The 21,517-nt window shown below is 43.4% G+C and overlaps 1 protein-coding gene across 1 annotated transcript in view; it reads left to right on the top strand.

The window, feature by feature from the left end:
* Positions 1-21,517, top strand: part of LOC102372229 (epidermal growth factor receptor substrate 15) — a 39,967-nt gene that overhangs the window by 13,946 nt on the left and 4,504 nt on the right. The window contains exons 2-11 of the mRNA XM_006025318.3: positions 3,498-3,659; positions 4,694-4,891; positions 7,014-7,211; positions 7,896-7,973; positions 8,245-8,335; positions 9,389-9,424; positions 11,844-11,974; positions 14,893-14,962; positions 15,890-15,966; positions 17,743-17,905. Of these exons, the coding sequence (XP_006025380.1) occupies positions 3,498-3,659; positions 4,694-4,891; positions 7,014-7,211; positions 7,896-7,973; positions 8,245-8,335; positions 9,389-9,424; positions 11,844-11,974; positions 14,893-14,962; positions 15,890-15,966; positions 17,743-17,905 (1,204 nt within the window). The remainder of the gene's footprint in view (positions 1-3,497; positions 3,660-4,693; positions 4,892-7,013; positions 7,212-7,895; positions 7,974-8,244; positions 8,336-9,388; positions 9,425-11,843; positions 11,975-14,892; positions 14,963-15,889; positions 15,967-17,742; positions 17,906-21,517) is intronic.

Genomic DNA, 21,517 nt, shown 5'->3' with positions numbered 1-21,517 from the left:
GCCCCCAGCTCAGGGGCTGCATAACCCAATGGCAGCTTGCTGAGGGGGGCAAAAAAGCACTGAGGGAGCTGATCTTTGTTTTTTTTTCTCTTGGAGCTTGCCTGCATCTCCCATGGCTGGGGGGGGGGTGAGCTGCCCGTGGGCCCCTAAACTGAAGGGGACCCCAGTCCTTCCCTGTGCCACGGTGGTGCCCCCTGGGACCGCCTAGGCGGATGCTAGTGGGCAGGTGCCACCACCACGAAGGAAAGGAACAGGTCCACCTCCACCCCCTGCAGCGCGGGGCCCGCTGACAGGTTGCCTCCCAGCTGCAGGAGACGTAGGCAGGCTTTGGGAGGAAAAAAAAAAAAGATCAGGCCCTTCGCTGCCTTTTTCTTTTTCTTTCTCTCAGTGGAGCCTGCCCTGAGCTGCAGGGGACCCGGTGCTTTCCTCCATGGGGCAGCATCCCCAGGGCCGCAGGTCACAGGCAGCACCCGGCCTGACCCAACGGTGCACGGGGCACTGGAAGCCCAGGTGTGCTTGTGGAAGCTCAGGCTGGGTGGGCTTCCAGCACCATCCCCGCCACCTTCCTGCCACCTAGCGCCATCTGGGAACAGGCTGACTTGCCCCTGGGGCAGTGCAGGAAGGCGGAAGGGGGGCGGCTGAGTGTCCTGGCAGCCAGGGAAGGTGGCAGGAATGGTGCACAAGGCGCTGGAAGCCCGCCAAGCCCGAGCTTCCCCCAGCACGTCCAGGCTCCCAGTGCCCTGTGCACGGTTGCAATTTGTTACGTAGCAAACTAAAAAACTAAAAGATGCGTTTTACTTTGCTATGTAACAGAGTCATTTAAAGTGAAATACACTGCTGCACGTGTACAATGCGATGCAGTTAAAACGGAATACATCGCCACAGGTGTAAACAGCGATGCCATTAAAGCGGTCCAGAAAGGCAGTTAAGCTGCTTGAAAGGCCTAATTTGTCATGTGTACCAACGCCCTGGGTGGAGCGGTTTTCTCACATTCCCCCCCCATCCCCCCTCTCCTCCCCCCCGCCCAGAGCTGCCCCTTCTGCTGCCAAGGGGTGAGCTGCTGGTGGGCTGAATGGCCCCTGAGCTGCGGGGGGTCCCAGACTTGTGGGTTGGATTAAGTTGATTTTCTACGTTTCTGCCAACTTGGCTGTGAAATCGATCTTAGGCAGCTTGCAGTAATTTTGAGGAAATTCTCAGAGCACTAAAAAGGACAATTTTCCAGCCTGTCCTCATGTAAAATGTACAATTTTTCTTTCTCCCTTTTTCAGCTTGTACAGTCTTTAAGACAGGCTGATTTCAGGCAGACTTGATGTTTCCTTTCCTTGTACTGGTCTTGTCCCACTGCTACCACATACCTGCGTGCTGGCTAGGAACACTTGTGTGGGTAGTCAGTCTGAGGTTGGTCTGGCCACTGATGAAGAGGAGATGGGAGGAAGCAAATAGCCCTGAGTGGTGTTGGGAGTGTAGTAGAAGTGTATTGAGAGAGCAAGGGTTGGATCTCACCAGTTTGACTCAGTCAAGAGCTGGAGACAGCACTTTTGCTGAGCCAACCCAGTGGAAGAGACAGTCGGCTCAGCTGCATGGGTTCTGCATTAGCAAACAGGCAAGGGGCAAATATAGGACCTGCAGCACTCTTAAACTGCACGGCATCCTGAAAAAGTCGTTAGTTTCATAGTTGGTAGGGTCGGAAGGGACCTGAGCAGATCATCAAGTCTGACCCCCTGCCATGGGCAGGACAGGATGCTGGGGTCAAATGACCCTGGCTAGGTGTCTATCTAGCCTCCTTTTGAAGACCCCCAGGGTAGGAGCTAGCACCACTTCCCTTGGAAGTTGGTTCTAGATCCTAGCCACCCTCACTGTGAAGTAGTGCCTCCTGATGTCTAGCCTGAACCTACTCTACATCAACTTATGGTCGCTGTTCCTTGTTACCCCGGTAATGCTCGGGGGAACACGGACTCTCCCATTGCGTGATGGTCCATCTTGGCCAGTTTATAGATGGCCACCAGATCCCCTCTCAGCCTTTTTTTGTGGAGGATGAACAGGTTCAGGTCCCATAGCCTCCCCTCATAGGGCCTGCCCTGCTGCCCCCCTCATCATGTGAGTCACCCTCCTCTGGACCCTCTCGATGCTGGCTACGTCCCTCCTGAAACGTGGCGCCCAGAACTGTAGGCAGTACTCCAACTGCAGCCTGACCAATGTCATAGAGAGGGGAGGATCACCTCCTTGGACCTGCTCGTGATGCATCTGTGGATGCATGACAAGGTGCGGTTGGCCTTCCTGATTGTGTCCCCACACTGTCAGCCCATAGATTCATAGATGTTAGGGTCGGAAGGGACCTCAATAGATAGGGGAGAGCACCACCTCCCTTGGGAGCCCGTTCCAGACCTTGGCCACTCGAACTGTGAAGAAGTTCTTCCTAATGTCCAATCTAAATCTGCTGTCTGCTAGCTTGTGGCCATTATTTCTTGTAACCCCCGGGGGCGCCTTGGTGAATAAATACTCACCAATTCCCTTCTGTGCCCCCGTGATGAACTTATAGGCAGCCACAAGGTCGCCTCTCAGCCTTCTCTTACGGAGGCTGAAGAGGTCCAGGTGCCCCAGTCTCTCCTCGTAGGGCTTGGTCTGCAGGCCCTTCTCCATACGAGTGGCCCTTCTCTGGACTCTCTCCAGGTTATCCGCATCCCTCTTGAAGTGCGGCACCCAGAATTGCACGCAGTACTCCAACTGCGGTCTGACCAGCGCCCGATAGAGGGGAAGTGTCACCTCCTTGGATCTGTTCGTCATGCATCTGCTGATGCACGATAAAGTGCCATTAGCTTTTCTGATGGCTTCGTCACACTGACGGCTCGTGTTCATCTTGGAGCCCACTAGGACTCCAAGATCCCTTTCCGCTTCTGTGCCACCCAGCAGGTCATTCCCTAGGCTGTAGGTGTGCTGGACATTTTTCCTCCCTAGGTGCAGCACTTTGCATTTCTCCTTGTTGAATTGCATTCTGTTGTTTTCTGCCCACTTGTCCAACCAGGACAAGGTATGCTGCTCTAGGATATAATTATTAAAGAAGTTCATTTATCACTCTGGCATGCCATAATAAGACTTATGGTCAAGAAACCAAACATATGGGTGTATAAGCGTAGGAGAGATGTGATATAATAATCTAAACCAGGACAAGGTTCTAGATTTTAAATTCTTCTCCCAGCTCTGTTCTTGGGTAAATTGGTTAATGTTTGTTTAAGCATCCTGAAAATACCTCACAAGAATGTTTTAAAAGTAGCTTGGAGATGCATATCTATTTAAAATGCTGAGGCCTGAATAAATTCATATTTAAAAAATAACTATTTCACTTGCAGTTATTATTCTACAATCATTTTTGGATGTTTGTTTTGGGTTTTTTTATGTTAGTTTTCAAAAGACGGTGACATTTTTGGATTCCTATAATCTCAGCTGTTCTGTACCTTCAAAGGTCCATGAAAAGAAGTTTACAATGTGTGTCATTGTAGGATCTTCAGGATGAAGTGAAGAGGGAGAGTAGTAATCTGCAGAAGCTGCAAGCTCAGAAACAGGAAGCACAGGAAATCCTTAACCAACTCGATGAGCAAAAAGCCAAGCTGGAGGAGCAACTTAATGACATACGGCAGAAGTGCACTGAGGAGGCTCATTTGGTAAGATTTGGTAGTTTGCATTTGAGAGTGGTTCCTTTCTTTGAGATGAAAGGTGTTTTTTGTGCAAGTCCTGCTATACAGTCCTCCAGACAAGAGTAGTACTTGGGCAAGGTGCAAAGCTTGGGTAGGAGGAAGTGTGTCCCTTTGGACTTTGAGGAAGAAGGTATAGGGAACAAATTATTTGTTCAGTGACCTTTTGATTCATATAGGTTCGGCCAGGTGCAGATTTCATGGACATCTGGGCTGGAAGGGAACCCGGAGGATCATCGAGTCCAGCCCCAGGTTGGAAACTTAGCTACCGTCCTGTAAACTGCAGGTGCACCTAGCAGCATCCTGACATGAGCTCTCTGAGCAGTGTACACCATTTAGACCAGTGGTGTTCAGCCTTTTGGCCCCACAGGCCAAATCAGTGGCGCAGGCCCCTGGACTGGGCCCTGTGCTTCCCAGATTGGGCCCTGCACCATGCCATTTAGCCCTACGCACCCAATCTAGCATGCAGAGCCACAGTAATCCAGCCCATGGGGCTCCTCACAGGTCCAGATATTCGGCAACAGGGGAATGGCAAATTAACTGCCACTGCTTTCCTGCCACCAAATTTTTGGATCTATGAGGATTCCCTGTGGGCTGGATGACATGGCTTTACATGCTGGATGTGGCCTGTAGCCTATGAGCTGGGGACTGAGCACCCCTAGTTTAGACTATAGGTTTCACAAAATGCATTGATCAACTCTTGATGATATGAACGATTCCTTCTTTGCTATAGCATAACCCTAAACAAAAGGTTTTAAATATAAAAACACGGCCTACATTGGTCAGAGAAACAATGCTAAAACCCTGCTGACCATTGTGATATTGCAACCCAGCTGAAACCAGTACTGACTTAACCTTTATGAACATACGATTTTAAATCTCCATTGGGAAAGATCATAATTGTAGATGAGGTTTTATGCTTTCCTGGTACTTGAAAGGTAGGTTTTGCCAAACACACGTTGTCTTCGGTTTTGGCTTTAATGAAGTGTTCTTTTACTTCTCAGATTGCCTCGTTGAAGGGTGAAATAACTAGTCAAGAATCTAAGATCTCAGCATATGAAGAGGAACTGTGCAAAGCTCAGGAGGAACTGAGTCGCCTGCAGCAAGAAACTGCAGAGCTTGAGCAGTGCGTTGAGTCAGGGAAGGCGCAGCTGCGACCCCTCCAGCAGCATCTGCAGGATTCACAACAGGAAATCCATGCAGTAAGTCGCTGTGCCAGAGATCTGCAGATGGCAACCTAGCATCTTAATTGACATCCTTGTCCAGTTTGGCCTGGTCATTGCTGTCTTTAGCACATGTTTGTTTCTTTGACTTACCCAAACTTGTTTTCTACCAATTCCTGTTAAGATTCCTGAGTTTGGATATTGAAATACAGGAGGATGCTATATTATATAGGTATTATGATGATGATAAGGTATTTACCGTTTTGCAAGGTCAGTAAACTTACAGACTGGATGAAAAGAAGGAGACCCTTTATTCCTTGTAATTAGAAAAGTGCTGACCTCATTAAAATACTTTTATGTAAAGAAAAAATAAAATTGGGAAGTGTAGGTACTAGTAGCACATGCTTGAGATCAGCATGGACAGCTGGCTGCTTGTCTAACTTTGTACTCCTTTACTCTTCTGTTCTTCAGCTGATTTGATGTGAGTAGAAACTTTCTGATGGTAACATAAAGCTTTGATTTGGAGCACCGTCTAAACAGGATTAAGACAAAATTATCAGATTTGTTCCTGTTTGTGTTTAGGACAGATTAATTAGATTGGCATTTTCAGAACTGTCAGGGGTATTTACAAAAACACTTTTGTAATTTTCCTTCTAGCACTTCTGTTGCTGGCGCTCAGTTTCACTTCGTGTGAATCGATTTCTTTAGAAGAATAATTGTAATATATTTACACAACTTGCTTTCAACCATGGGCATATAATTTAGTTAACAAATAGTCTTGGCATTGTTGCATTCAAGGGCACGCAGCAAGGTTGAGAGACTCTAGCGTCTAGGTTTTTTTTCCCTTTTTTGTGTTAGTGAGAGATGTTTTCAATGATAGCTGGTCCTTCAGTTTATTTTTAATGGTTGTTAGTTAATTGTTCTCTTATCAAAAGTAGTGGTATTTGGATTTTGAACAGATTTTCATATTCATGTCAGTCATCTTTTATAGTCCCATTGAAGTGGTATTGTAGCCGTGATGGTCCAGAAAATGTGCAAGGGGCAAAGATTTTTTTTTTTTGATTTTTTTTTTTTTGGTAATACATTTTATTGGATCAACTGTATATTGCTGGATCAATAAGATGTCACTAACTTTGCCCCTACAGTGTTTTACTGGTCTTTTAAATTTTATTCCTCCTGGCTTACAAGTAGTAAACAGCAGGTATATTAGTTGCAGGATGATCCATTGATTAGTTCACTATGTGGGCCTTAAATGATGCTGGGTCATTTCCTCTGATCTCTACGGGATTCCTGTATGACTTAGCACATCACTTAAATCCAGAACCTGAAAGGTTTTTAGACGCAACCTTTTATTTAGTTGCCAATACAATCTCAGATTTTGAAACCAGTGAGAATTAAGCACCTGAAGACCTGGACTTCATTCCTTACACCTCATCTAGAAAATCACTTAATGTTTCCTTACATAGTAGGGTGGTGTTGAGTTGTCTAATAAATGCATTACCTGTGTGTAGATCAATATAGGTGTATATCTAGTTAGGGAGATGCACTTTTTTTTCTTTAGACTCCAAAAAAATGTGGTTCTCTTTGCCCCTCTTTGGAGAAGATTACTAATCTGTAGTTGTTCCCTGAGGATGGGAATTCTGATAAATCTTTATTTCTCCATGTTGGGATTATGATTTAGTTTTAACTTTCCTTATTAAAAAAATAAACCTGGCAGCTGGGGACTAACACATCTTGCCTGCAGTCTTAGATGGGTCTGTGACTCTTTTGCTACTACTGCTACTTGTCTTCAGCGCATTTTATAAAGACCAGTGGTTTGTTACAACACCCAATGAGACAGGAAGACATTTGACAGAGGAAGAGACAATGCAATAGAGGTTGTGACTTGTCTAGCTCTGCCCTTTAAATTCTTGCCAGAACTGCAACTAAAAACCTCAGTTCTCAGCATGAGTTATTACTTAGACCACAATATCTCTCCATTTTTAAATATGAATCATTCTAATCCATGTCCTGAATCACATACCTAAGATTGAAACCGAAGAGTAGGGCTCTGTTTTATCACTTTCAGGAAATGGTGCTGTTACTTTTGCATGTATACAAGCGTAGCTTGTACTATTTTGCCCTGCTGCAATACTAATGCAAGTTTTCATTCCATTTACAGGTGCAGACAAAACTGTTTGAGCTTAAAGATTTGGAAAATAATCAGTTTAACTGGCATAGTCGCCCACACAACACACTTGTTAATGGGACAGCAGATCATTCTAGTCTTAGCAACAGCAGCAGTGAAACTGCTAACCTTAATGAGAGTGCTGAAAGGGAGAGTTCAGCAGAAGATGAACAAATAAGTCATGAGTCTCCTGTGAGTAAAGTGCTCTGATTTATATTCTCTGATACAATACAGCAGATCAGTGAAGTCTGATGAAATGCTTGTAAGTTGACCCTGTGTATAAAAAGCACAAAAAGAATGTCATGGTGTTATTCTGGAGAGCTACATTTCATTTAGCTGAGAGGAGAGTACAGCAGGAGAGTAGGCAGTCTCTACTTGGCTGACAAGTGGCAGCTTAATAGTTGATTTTTGTATAATATACAGCTGTTCCTAAAACAAGGTTTTCATAAAGTTAATGCTAGAAATTGATACAGAAGTAGAGCAGTCAAGGTAACATGGAGTGAAAAATAATGCGGAAGTTGCAGTGCCTTTTATCTTGGAGTCTTCATTCTTACAGCATCTGCAGGATTCACTAAGAATATTATATAGTACTCTGCAGCATATGCAGATCCTGTTGGCCAGTAATAAGATAGTTCCCTTTTAGATATTTGAATGTATTGCAGTGCATTTTAATATTTTATTTGGCATATGGAAACTTCATATTCAGCAGCTCAATCCTTTTTTTTTTTTTTTTTAGATTGGCATATCTGAATTTAAAACATATTTGGCATTTTTTTTTTTTTAAGCATATCCCACTTCCCACCATGAAATCTTGCTGTTTTCTAAAAGATAGAATCTCTCCATCTCTGGATTGTATTATCCTTCTTGTTCATATAGGTAACGAATAGTCCTGAAACAACACAAGCTGTCATGGAAGAAGAGAAAGAGACCCCGACTGAAAACATTACCAAAAAAGTGAGTTTGAATAAACTTTGCAAAGAAATACACTTTTGAGACAATGCATTAGATTTGCATCCAAACATAGCTTATACAGTGACCATTTAGGGAGACTTTCTGTTGACTGACCTCTCAGATGTCTGTTGATACGTTCAGTAGAATGCAAGTTGTTTGCCTTTTAACATTTTAGGAGCCTTATTTTCTCTAAATTTCAAAAGAAGCGTTATATCTTTCCTATCTTTTTTTCTTTTTAAAGAATGTCATGCTTTTTCCACCCCCCCTTCCCCAGGAGGAGCCATTTGATGAAGAGTCTCCTCCACTACCTGATCCGGTTACAGAAGCCAATTTAGATTTCTTCCAGTCTGACCCTTTTGTTGGCAGTAAGTAGAAATTCAGTATGAATTTACTGAAGAGGATTGCTTAAACTGGTGGGTCTGAAATCGTAGTTTTGTTGGGACTAGAACTTTGTTTTATTATTGGTCCTTTCACTGACTTTGGTGGTGTCAAACTTACTGGAATCAAATGCAAGTGTGCTGGTCCAAGGGCCAGGAGAAGGTAACAAACAGCTTTTCCAAGTCCTGATTATGAGGAAAGAGGTTTGAAACTTTCCTCATTTATCCACACCTTCCCTGCCTCCTTCCAGCAAAGGCAGGGGAACGGGAGGGTGTTTATACTGAAACCTGTTATGTTGAGAAGCCCTCTTGTATGAAAGGTGAAGGAGGGCAGTTTCAGTCTGTTCCATATTGTATAAACTTTGAGCCCATTGAAATCTAACCTGAGGGGAATAAAAATGGTGTGAGACTTGCTGTGGTTTCACTGAACACTTCTCAGCAATGTTATTGGTGTAGTTTTGTATTCTAAGGGCTTGCCTATAGAGGAAAATTAAGTAAAATTTTTAAACCAATGTAATTCAACTTAATTTATTATTAAAAAAGCTCTTGTATCAGCAGTCTTTTTCAGAATTAAAGTTCTCTGAAATCAGTTTAGCATGAATCACTTTTGTATAAATTGAATTCTGACTTCAGTTCTTAATGGAAGTGTTGACACAGGAGTCCAATGCTGTTTAATTTATCCACTTTAACAAGTGAATTTGCATTTATTTTGAGTGCCCCCATGGGGACAAGCCCTGTGTGTGTGTACATATATGTATGGCTAAATATTGTGCTATTTGTTTGTTTGTCAGCAGGTACCACACAGATACATCTTTGAGCTTTATCATCCCTTTTGAATGTGCTCTGTGCTAGGAAATAGTAGTGGCAGTGAATGTTGGCTTTTTAATACCATCCATTCTAGTCCTACTAACATGAATTAAACTTCCCCTGAGTAATGGTGGCAAGGGTTGTTAGCCTGTTTTGAATCTGTACCTAAGTAGCACTCAGTTCAGTGAATATTTAGCTAATAGATTTGTGACCATTTCTCTTTTTCTTAAACAGGCGATCCTTTCAAAGATGACCCTTTTGGGAAAATTGGTAAGTAGTCTAACAGCAGCTCTTTTTTCCCTACCAGGATTTATATTTTATATATCTAATATGGGGGGAACCCAAGTGATTTATTTAGAATATGGAAAAACTTTAAGTTTTGGTCATTAGTTTCAATCTAAGCAAAGCATTAATGACCTGAAATAATTACTATTTGATAGGTGAACCATGTCTTACAGAGCATCTTAAATAAGTTTAGGCTCCATAGCTTTAATTATTGTCCATATAAAATTTCCTACTTCAATTGGCAATGCTCAGCCATTTGTATCAAGTCAGAGTTGAGTTCGAGGTACCCCAGTAGTGGTGTCAAGTTTATTTCGCTGCCAGTTTAGTATCTGTCCTGTAGTTAAAAGGGGCTGGTTCGTGAAGGTTATTGATCTAGCACCTTTTACTAGCATTACATTGCTTAAAGTTGAAGCCACTGCTTAATTAGAATGGTGATCTAGACAGTGTCACTGCATTACTAGGTCCTGAGCTGTCTTAAGGGTGACTTTCTCTGTTACAGCTAGAAAAGTCTGCTCTTTTTGTATTGACCAATGTTTCTTGAAGCCAAATACAATGGTTGATGTAGCTACAAATGGTATATGGAATACAAAATAAGGCAAACGAAAGACAGTCGGAGGACAGTAGCAAAACAGCATCGTATGCCAAGCTCTATATGCTGGTACAAGAAATGCATTGGAATTCCTAGATGAAACAGTATTTTAGCAGAAATGGAAAACAGACCTAGTTGGAGCATTATCTTAAGGAGTGATATAAGGATTTTAATCAGTTGCCATTTGTCTGCCACTTCTTGAGATGCTTTTGTTGTAGATCTTTTCAGTTCAGTACCCTGTCTAACGTATTAGTGTGCAGTCACATGGAGAGCGTTATAATTCCCATGAGCTCGCTGATCCTGTTTGCACTCTAGACTGAGAATTCTTCCTCTGTGCAGTTGTTTGCCAAACGTGACCCATCAAACAGTCTGCCTATTAAGAGAGGAAAGATGGGGAACAGCTATGATATGCTGGAGTTAAGAGAAACTGGTTTCAAGGAAGTAAGGATCCTTATTAGCAGCAGATAAGACTTCTGGAGGAAGATGCTGAGAAATGTAGAATCAACGGAAGTTGGAGACACTTGGTAGAATCAGAAGTGATCTCCCCCGCCCCAGGTAATGATCAGCAAAGTTCCAGGGTGGTTCAGTTCAGCTAGGCAGTGATTTTAAAAGTAGTTCAAAGTACTGGAGCAAGCTACCTTTAGTCATGCATCTCCCCAAATATTTACCCAAGCCCTTCCTCTGTAAGGCATTATCCTTCTTTCCGTGCTTCCCTAGGCAGTGTTCAGCTGTGAAATGTTCAATTAGATATTGGGCGTGGACAGAAGTGCAGCCACCACCGCCAAGTGCCAAAGCATGTTCACACCCAAGCCCTTCTGATGACTTCACTGCACTCAGGCTTTATTTAGCAGCTGTGCTGTCAGATCATGAAGTATGCTCTGGAAAGGCACCAGCTCCTGACTGAACAGTGGTGGCCAGCTGGAGGGGCCAAGTGTCTTTGTGTTTTCAGCTGGCTGCTGAGCAGTGACAGAAATCTTATGCCACTTGGCAGGTGTTGGAGCAGCTCTGCTGGCAGCGTGGCAAGTTCTGCTGCCACAAAGGGTTTTCTAGGCTTTGGCTTCTCACTCCAATCTTGGCTTCCCTCCATGGGGACTGGGGCCCCACATCCCACCTTGCATGAGGAGTCAGGGAAACAATTTTCCAAGCAAGTCTGAAGTCCTTCAGAATTCATTGCACTCCTCATGGCATATTTTCCAAAAGCTTAAAACCCTTTAGTAGAAGCCAATGGTAGCAATGTGTCTGCAGGTCACTGCCTATTTTGAATTTGAGTGTGCAAAGGTGTGGCTCTGGTTCTTTCCCATGGCTATGAGTGAAAAAAGTTAGGAGAATTTTAGATTGTGCAAAATGCTACGTTTTGTGGGAGGCTGCTTTGCTGCTCTAGATGCTTCCAAAATTGGATCAACTGCATAGTTGGGAGAGCAGTTAGACAAACTTTCAGGCATCAGCTGTCCTTCCTCAAGTCTGAAGTGGAAGCAGACTCAGGCTGAGCTAAATTACAAAGACCAGACTCTCAGCAAATTTGTATATTCTTCTTTGGAGGATGGAGGAGGGCTGATGATGGCTCTACACCAGACACCCATAAGGCACAACATTTCAGAGCAATCCAAATAAGCATGCTGATTCTTGAGCATTTCATTGAACTTTAAGAGGGAAGCAGTGATCCACTTGAATTGTAACAGATCAATCACTCCAGTGTTAATAGGAAGGAACCAATACAAAATCATGTGTTTGGATTTTTTTAAGACATTCATCTAAATGAAACAAAGCATCTTAATGACAAATGTTTCTTAAATAAGTGTCCTTTATTGTATGCAGATCCTTTTGGTGGTGATCCCTTCAAAGGTTCAGATCCTTTTGCAGCTGACTGTTTTTTCAAGCAATCCTCTACTGATCCTTTTGCAGCAGCATATACTGATCCTTTCAACACAACAGGCAATAATCTCACAGTAAGTTTGGAAGAAAACAGAAGGTGTTTGGTCAAATGCCTTGACTAATAGTTGGTCCATATGGAACCATTCTGTGCATAGGGACATGCTTTGAAATGCAGATGTTTGTTCTTCGAGATGAAATGGATTTTCTGTTCCATGAGTTGTCTTCAAAGATCTTTGTTCTAATTCCTAGAAGTATATTTTGGGACAGTATCTCAAGAAACAGTGTAGGGCAGGGGTTGGCAGCCTACAGCCTGTGGGCCAGATCCAGCCCATGCAGTCATGCCCATGGCAGCAGAGGGCTCCAGTAGCGGGGAACTTCTACTGCACTATGCTGCAGTCAGGCACCTGGTGCTCTGGCAGAGGGATAGCACTCTCTGCCCATCTGCACTGCAGTCCAGTAGCACAGGGCTCTGTCAGGTGCCACAGCTGAGTAGTGGGTGAAACAGCAGTGGCAGTGGGTCCCAATGCCTGCCTGTCTCAGACCCAAGCTGAGTCATTCTGCCTTCTTTCCCCACCCCACCCTACCCCTGATGTAGGGCATGGTAGATGTCTCATTCTTCTAGACCAGTGCTTCTCAAAGTGGTGGTCCACGGACTGATGTCTGTCCGCGAGCCACAGGTCACCGGTCCGCAGTGAGTTGCCAGGAAAGAAAGAAATACATTCGCCGGTCCGCAGTGAGTTGCCAGGAAAGAAAGAAATATATTTTCAGAAGCATAACATTGATATGTCATAGCGCCACAGTTGGTACGTTCCAACACTCCAGGTGACATCACGTCATGCGAGGTGAGGAAAGAGAAAGAAACAGCCAGTCGCGCATTTGCATAGCGCTTTTGCATGCAGTTGCTGTCACCAGCTGAACCAGGCACCGGTCCCTGGCCCACTGGGAAAAAAATTGCTTGTCCACCACATCAGATAGTTTGAGAAGCACTGCTCTAGACTCTGATAGCACTAGCTAAACTTTTCATGTCTGATTTCATCCATTTTCACCCTAAAGAATTGAATAACTGAGAGAGTGAGTGAGGACCAGTTGCTATTTCTGGCATGATTAACACCTTAATCGTACCAGAAACATAACACATGCCGGGGCCTGTGTGTAGTCCATCATGGTAATAAGATGTGTGCTTATGGATGGAGAAGTAAAGGCTCTAATCTTTTAGGTGGCTTAACATTTTCCTTGCTTCTGTGATGAGGAAGTGGGGATGCACATGGCAGTTTGACCCTTTTATGACAATTGTGTGCATTAATACATTTTAATTAGAAATTGATGAAGAAGAGAGCTAATTTTAGACATCTGAGCTAAAAGCAAATATGTGAATTCCCACACCCCAGGAAAGTGGTTATGAAGCATGTTACACAGATGTTGATCTCCGTTTCCACTCTGGAAAAGTGCCAGTTGTGCTCTCTAAGAGTAGCTCTTTGAAGGCGATTCATGCTTTAGTTTTAACAGAAAAGCCCTAAAAAATTAAGTCTCCAAAAGAATTACGGTGTTCTTTCTAAATATACTTTAGAGCCAAAATGACCCATATACGTATTTGAGAACCAAGTTGAGTATGGTGAGGACATTAAAAAAACTTGGTGGCAAGTTTAACTGGAGAATAGATTAGTACGTCTCTGAATACTGCACTTCCAGTCACGTGTTAAAAGTTGCTTCTTTTCAAATTTCTCCTAGAATATAGTAACTATTACTGAATTGCCCATCAAGAGTGATGGGGGAGAGGGAAAGGCGGGTGGGGCGAGGCCAGCAGGGATGAAGCACAGCCACCCACCACCCGTACTGCCTCCCAGGAGCAGTGTGGGGGGGAAGCTTGCCCCTCTGTCCCCCTACAGCAGCACCCCGGACCGCTGTCCTCGCCTCCCCCCTCTCTGTCTCCTCTGCCTCCGAGGAGCAGGGCTGGATGGGGTGGCGCAAAGACAGCAGTGCTGGAGATGGCAGCAGTGCAGGGAACTGGCGGAGGGGGCAGAGGCAATGGCGGGGAAAGCTTTCACCTCCCTCTCTTCCCCCCCCCGTGCGCGCTCCTGAGAGGCGTCACGGGGTGGTGGATAGCTGCACGCCATGCCCGCTGGCCTCGCCCCCTTGCTCCGTCCCTGCCATCATGGCAGCGCTCCACACTCTGGTTGTTTCACTAACCAGTCAGAGTGCTCCAAGAGCATTATGGACAGACGGACTAAGCCTTTTATTATACAAGAAGATTAGGACAAACATAAAACACCGTTTTCAAGGTTAACTTGCTGGCTTGTTGGGGGTTTTTTTGGAAAACCAAAAAATTGTAAGTTGAACTCTGCTAAAAATTCTGAATTACATTCTCCATTTTGTTAGCTTCAGTTAACTGTGAAACACCTGGGAAACAAACTGCCACATGTTTCCTTGAGGTTATGCAGACCAGAACCCATTCCTGTGGTACGTAGGCCTGAAGAAGCAATCTTAAACTTTGCAAAGATGTAGCTTGCTTTCCTGTGGAGCTTTGTTGCTCCGTGGGATGGAAATGTCCTATTCATTCAGGGCTCTGATTTTACAAGTTCTAAACTTTCTCGTTCCATCCTCAACACAGTCAGTAAATAACACAGAAAATATGATCTAGTAGCTGGAACTGGGAACTGGAAGTCAAAACTGAAAGGCCAGTTACAGAGGAAGCATTGATCAGATGCTTAACAGACAAGGGGAATTAGTCGTTCTCATCTAGGTTCTACTTCCACCTTTGTCACAAACTTGCTGTATGCTCTTGTTGGTCACCAGTCCTCTCTGCCTCGGTTTGCTCATCCGTGAAATAAGTCATTAATACTTGAAGGGGTTCCCATACTTTGAAAGATAAAATGATAATGTTGCGGTGATCAGCAGGCATGAGAATTTGTGCTGAGGTAAAGCTCTGTTATTTTTTTAGGGTGTTATAGATGTAAAGAATACAAGTCTCCCTTAAATGCATTTTCTGTTGTAGGCAGAAACACCGAAGAACAATGATCCTTTTGCTCCTGGTGGAACAGCCATTACTGCGCAAAATGATCCTGGTAAAGCAAGATTATATGTATTAAACCTCTTACAGTATGAAGAAGAAAGCTTTACAACATATCCAGAAAAAATAATAATCAATATGTTTAATTATGTGAACACCTTAATGAGAAAATAGGGCCATTGCCTAGAAACGTATGTAAATGTGGACTGCCTTAGTGAAGACAATAGTCAGTCTGACCTCAGGGAGCTCAGATATCATGATCTGAGTTGTGGCACTTGATGTACTATATCAGCCAGGAAAAGAAAAAAGGGATTGGATCTAGAGCTATCTTTTTAAATAAGGTAGTCCATTTTAATTGCAGCAAATGTATACTTTTTTCTGGGAAGCATGTATGTAGGTATGTGCAAAGATATTACATCTTGTGCTGCCTTGAAAAAAAACACTTGGATAGTTTGAACCCACCTAGTTGTGAAAAGGAAAGTCGGTCCAAAGGGATCAAGAGATTCAGGGTGAATGATAATGAGGATGAGTTTGATTTTCCCATGATTAAAACAATCATTGAAAGCTTCCTTTTTTTAAAAAAAACCCCTCTATTTATCCCAGTTTTTTTTATCTTAAAATATTTTGTAGCAAACTTATCTGCTTAGGTTACTGATGCTTGTGAAGAAAAGTGCAGCATCTCAGTGCTATTATCTAAAAACCTACCTGTTCAGAGGAACAATTATTCTGAATTAGTAAAGAGCATTTGATATTTTTAGTAAAGTAAAAATATTTCCCATGACTGAAACCAATACAATCACCTTTTTTTCTATTCATGTGGACTAGTCAATATATAATTTGGATTATGTCGTACCTTGTAATCTTTTTATATGATTATACAACTAAAACATTCTGATTTAGGCTGACTATGTTAGTTTAGTCTCTGAAACACAATGTACTGTTTGATTCTGTCCTGTTCTGTTTGTTCATTTTCTTATTTTAGCTGCAGATCCCTTTGCCTCTCTGTTTGGAAATGAATCGTTTGGAAGCGGTTTTGCTGACTTTAGCACACTGTCAAAGGTAATGGGAAATGATTGAAATATGTGAACAATGCTGAAATCCTTAGATACAATAGGAAGACTTAATGATTTTGGTTGTTATACAACTTTTGTATTAGCATTCTAGTTTTGCACCCTTAAAGTGACAAAGTTTAACTTCTGAAAGGGGTTCTTATGGGAAAGTGCCTCAAGTCCTGCTATGAAGGATATGATATAAATATTCTGATACAGTTTAAAAAAATATTTAGATATATGTAAGCTTGCTTGAGCCATGTCTGTCTTGATCTCATCTTGCAGTTAAACTGCTCTTAGCTTCTTTGGGTCTGTAGCCATAATGAACTGCTTGTTGCTGTGTATGCTGGTTCCCTGGTCTCTTTTTGTTGATTCCTGCACAAATGCTCCTTTTTGGGTATATCCAGAAGTTAGGGGAAAGGTGTGGTAGGAGTTTTGGTTTCTGTCTTTCACTGTGGCAGTAAGATATATACTCATTTCTTTGCCCTCTAGGGGTGAAATCTTGGCCCACTGAAGTCAATGGGAATTTTGGCATTGATCTCAGTAAGGTCAACATTTCACCAAACAGTTTTAAAAAATGTGCTGCTTAGCTCATTTAAAAAAAATATATTTGTCCTACAGTAGGCAGGGCCTTAGTGTCTTAATAGCTGGTCTTAGGAGAAGACTCGTAATAGCAGTGCTCCACACTATATTCATTAATCCCCAAAGCAGAAAGGACTTCTTTGTTGGCTAATACAGGGGTTCTTTGAAAAATTTCACTGTAAAACATCTGTCATGACTTCTGTCAAGAAAGTCACTGGTATATAAGTTGGAGAGTTTGAGACGATGAGAAAAAGTTGTTCCTGGGTTATTCCTACAGTTTTTTTGTAGTCCTGAGTCAATGAAGCCCCCTTTTACTCTAGTTCCCAAAGTGCTGGCTTCCTACTTACTGCGAAGTATAGCATCAGTACCAGTCTCAGGTTTCTTTTTGCTTTAACTATCACTGTTGTATCTGAATGCTCCAAGGGTTACTCCTGTCTGTTGCCCTTGTGATTTTTAATTTGATTATTTTTCATCTGAAATTATCTGTTGATCTCTGCATCACGTTTGCCTCAAAAACAATATGGTAAGGACAGAGCTTTTCTGTTCTCTGCTTGTACAGCACCCAGCACAATATAACCTGATTAGGCCTTTTCAACTGCTATCGTTACATACATTTGTAACTTTGTATTATGCACAACAGTGGCACGATAAACGATTTCTAATTTTTCTCCAATTTTCATTGCGTTTTTCTAATCAAGGTATGGATCTTTGATCAGAGGTCAGGAAAACAGATCTTATGACGACAGGCTGAGAGCAATGGGGCTCTTTAGCCTGGAAAAGCGGAGGCCAGGGGTGATCTGGTAGCCACCTATAAGTTTATCAGGGGTGACCACCAGTATCTGGGGGAACGTCTGTTCACCAGAGCGCCCCAAGGGATGACGAGGTCGAACAGTTATAAACTACTGCAAGACCGTTTCCGGCTGGACATAAAGAAGAATTTCTTTACTGTCCAAGCCCCCAGGGTCTGGAACAGCCTGCCACCGGAGGTGGTTCAAGCACCTACATTGAACACTTTCAAGAGAAATGTGAATGCTTATCTTGCTGGGATCCTATGACCCCAGCTGATTTCCTGCCCCTCGGGCAGGGGGCCGAACTTGATGATCTTCCAAGGTCCCTTCCAGCCCTAATGTCTATGAAATATATGAAATTTATGGAAGAAAAAAGGTGGAATTAATGCTGTGATGTGTATTTGTTTTTTTTAAAGGCCAACAATGAAGATCCCTTTAGTTCTTCCACATCAGGGTCTGTCAACAATGTAGTCATAACTAAAAACTTATTTGAGGAACCACCAGCCAAAAATGAGGATATTCCTCCTGCTTTACCACCCAAGACTGGAACTCCTACAAGACCCTGTCCCCCACCGCCAGGTAGGAGCTGATGTTTGAAGTTTCATTAAAGATCGTCATACTCGCTTCTATATTGATAGCAGTTTAATGGCTCCTTTTCTTCTGACTAGTACAGTAGAGTTAAATTCCCTGTGGATTTTATTGGGGTTGGGGTATTGTTATACCCATGATGGTCCAGGGAATATATGAGCCTTGAGGATTTTTTTAGTGATATCTTCTATTGAATCAACTTCATAGTTGGGAGAGATTTCAAACCAGTTTTCAGATGTAAAGTGCTCTTCCTCAAGTCTGGAAAAAGAATCAGATGCAGCTTGAGCTAAATAACAAATCAAACAATGGTTTGTATATAGCTCCATATGTAAATCTAAAACAGTCACTTCAAGGAATGGAGTGGCACTATAAAGTAGAAGCAGAGACATTATCAAGAGTTACTTCAAAATGTAATACTCCTGTTCTCTGCCAGTCCAGTTGTAGCATCTGTCAAAGTAAGCTGTAGCCTATGAAAGTTCATACTGTTCTGAACAAGTTAGCCTATAAGAGCAGCTATACACATGCCTCATGCCTGCTCCAACGTGTGCTAAGTAGCACACGTTGGAGCAGACTCGATGAATTAAGTCTGCTGGAGCATGCTAATTAGCACACTCCAGCAGCCTTGGCTTCACATGTATTCAACATCCCTGCTCTTCAAAATGGCTCATTGACCAAGCTTTAGTTAAAGTGCCCCCGCCACCATTTTGAAACATGGGATACTGCATGCATGAGACCCTGAAGGCTCTTTAATTAGAGAGGTTCCAGAAAGCCACTCTAATTAAAGTACCTCCCACCCCAGAGTAGATGTGAAGATGCCCTTAGATGCTGCCTTGCCTTTCTTTCTGCCTAACTCCAGACCAACATGGTATATCTCTCTCTGCAATAGGATTGATAACCTAATTATGTGGAAGAGCAGAACGATTCAAAAGGGAAAGGGGGCATTGTGTTAAGTCAGCAGTATGCTTATAGGGATCAAGGAGCTGGAAAAGTTGAGAAAATGTAGTAACTTTAAATTTCTACAAGGGAAACTTTCTACAGAGAACTCTGTTCAGTGGTGCTTGCTGTGCTTTGGTGCAAATCTTAAGGAAAAGATATGGATAACTTGAATTTTGTGTCCAAGTACTGTTGGAAACCCCTAATTTCCAATACCTTCTCTTACTTGAAGAAATCTTAGTGCTTGTATTCATAGAACTCAAAGTGAATTGTACAAGTCTAAGTGTCATGATTCTCATTTCTCAAATGGAAAACCTTGACTTCTTTCCATCCAGGTGACTCCTCCAAGGTCTTGTAGTATAGTCAGTGGAAGTTAGTAATAGGCCCAAGTTTCCTGACTCCCAGTCCTGTGCTGTATCCACTGAACCCTGCTTACCTCCAGAAAAGAGCTTGATGAATGAAGATAACATTCATGTTCCAGTGTCTTATAAGTAATAAATAGTTTAAAAAATAACAGGATTGCTTGTTAAATTTCACAGTATTAAAAGAAATATATGTGGTGAACAACTTTATTCAATTATTAAATGGATAAAAAGCCACAGTTTGTTCAAGTTGTCATATTTTTTTATCTAATTAGTGTTTAAAGTAGGACTGTCAATTAATTGTGGTTAATGTGTGTGGTTAACACGTTAATCATTGTTTGCCCTAACTTTTTTAACACATTAATCACACGCGTGGTTTGGGAGCCCTCACCTGGGCTCTGCTCTGCTGCCATCACCACTGCTTCTGGGCTGCCCCATGGGGCAGCGGTGGCAATGCAGAGGACTGCAGGGCAGCCCAGGCATGGGCTCTGGGCAGCTGCAGCAGGGGTGTGGGGAGGGGCGCACACAGACGAGAAGCCACAGCCTGCAGGTGGCCAGGAATGCAGCCCGGCAGTGTGTGGAGCAGCGTCCAGCAGGCAAGTCTGTGAAGGGGAAGAGGCATGGGGGAGGGAAGGGGCGTGCGCAGATCAAGGCCTCCATGGTGAAGGAGGGAGGAGGGCAGAGGCCAGGGCCAGGGGCTGGGGTGAATGGGGCCCTGGGGTAGTTCATGAGACGGAGCTGCAGGCGGCTTCTCCCCAGGCATGGGGGGGAGGGGAAGGGCTGCTCCTGCTGCTGTGCATACCCCAGGAGAGGCATGAGCCCCCCAGACTTGTGCATGGGGTGGAGATGGCCTGCCGCTGTAGGCTGGGGCCTTGCACCCTGCTACCTTTGCCCCAGGAGCTACACACTGGCTGCACCGCATCCCCTTCCTGCTTGGCAGTGGGAGACGCAACATGGCGTCGCATGGCAGTGGGGCACAGAGCCCAATGCACAGTGGCAGGCCACCTCTGCCCCACGCACAAATCCAGGAGGCACATGTCTTCCATGCCTCCCATGGGGTGCACGCAATGGGAGCAGCCCCCGACCCATGTCCCTGGACAATGTGCCTGCAGCTCCATCCCACGACCCACCCCTGCCCCTGTCTGCCCCACTCCCTCCCTCACCATGGGGACCTTGATCTGTCCCCCCTGTCTCTTTCCTCCCTACACACTTACCTGCTGGGCAGTGTCTTTGTGCATGCATGCGTGCATGTGTGTGTGTGTGCATGTGTGTCTGTCTGTCTGCCCCTCACTCCCAAGCCACAGACACCCCCAGCCCTGCTACTGCCCCTCACTCCTGACCCATAGTACCCCACATCCACAGACCACCCCCCCAGGCTCTGGACCCCCCCCATACCTTCACAAATTCCCCCCACACCCACCCCCTAACCATACAAAGTACCTGCATAATTTTGCATAACTTTGAGATATTTCGACACACAATTTTCAGTTAGTTGTGCAATTAACGTAGTGATTAATTGCAACTAATTTTTTTACTCATGCAACTAATTGCAATCACATTTTTTAATCATTTGACAGCCCTAATTTAAAGCTGTTCTTTCAGTTGTATATAGTGGTGTTTGTCTTATCTTTCATATGCATGTGACGTTGTAGTAATGTATAAGCTTAAATATATCTGCTGTTTTCTTACTGTGTACTTGTATCTTTTTAAAGAGATTGGTCCTAAATAAGGAAGTTGTTGTAGCAGGTGTTCAGGACTTCAGAGTCAAAATTCCTTAATGAACTGCAAAGGGAATAATAGGCCAGTTTTCATGCCTGTGAATCTGATGCTGCATCCCTACCAGAGAAGCTCTCTGAGGTTCAGAACACTTCAGAAAAGGAATTTTTTGCTTTTTGGACTGCATCAGATTGAAGGATGTTCTGTACTCAAGGGTCTTTCAAGAATTAATTTGTCTCTGGCATGAAGAAAATTAGAGGCTGTGTTGTCCTGTTAATTTTAGAAAATGAAAGGCATGCAGTAGTAGTTTTTGTACCAGCACACATTATCTGTGGGGTATAGTCTAAATATCTCAAGTAATAAAAATTATTTTATATTTCCCAATGAATATACATAAAAGAGAGAAAAAGTGTTGCTAAGTTGGAGTCTCCTAGGGACTTACAGAACTATTTCAGACTAAATGAGGCCAAAATAAATTTGAAGTGGATCAATTAGTTATTGTGAACATCAAAAACTATTTTGAAGAAAAGAGATTTTCCAGCAGAAACAATTGAAGATGTTGGAAGCCTCACTTTTGAAACTACCTTGAATG

Source organism: Alligator sinensis, unplaced genomic scaffold (genome assembly GCF_000455745.1).
Source record: "Alligator sinensis unplaced genomic scaffold, ASM45574v1 scaffold256_1, whole genome shotgun sequence".
NCBI classification, from domain to species: Eukaryota; Metazoa; Chordata; order Crocodylia; family Alligatoridae; genus Alligator; species Alligator sinensis.
This window is presented reverse-complemented; position numbering and strand designations above follow the sequence as displayed.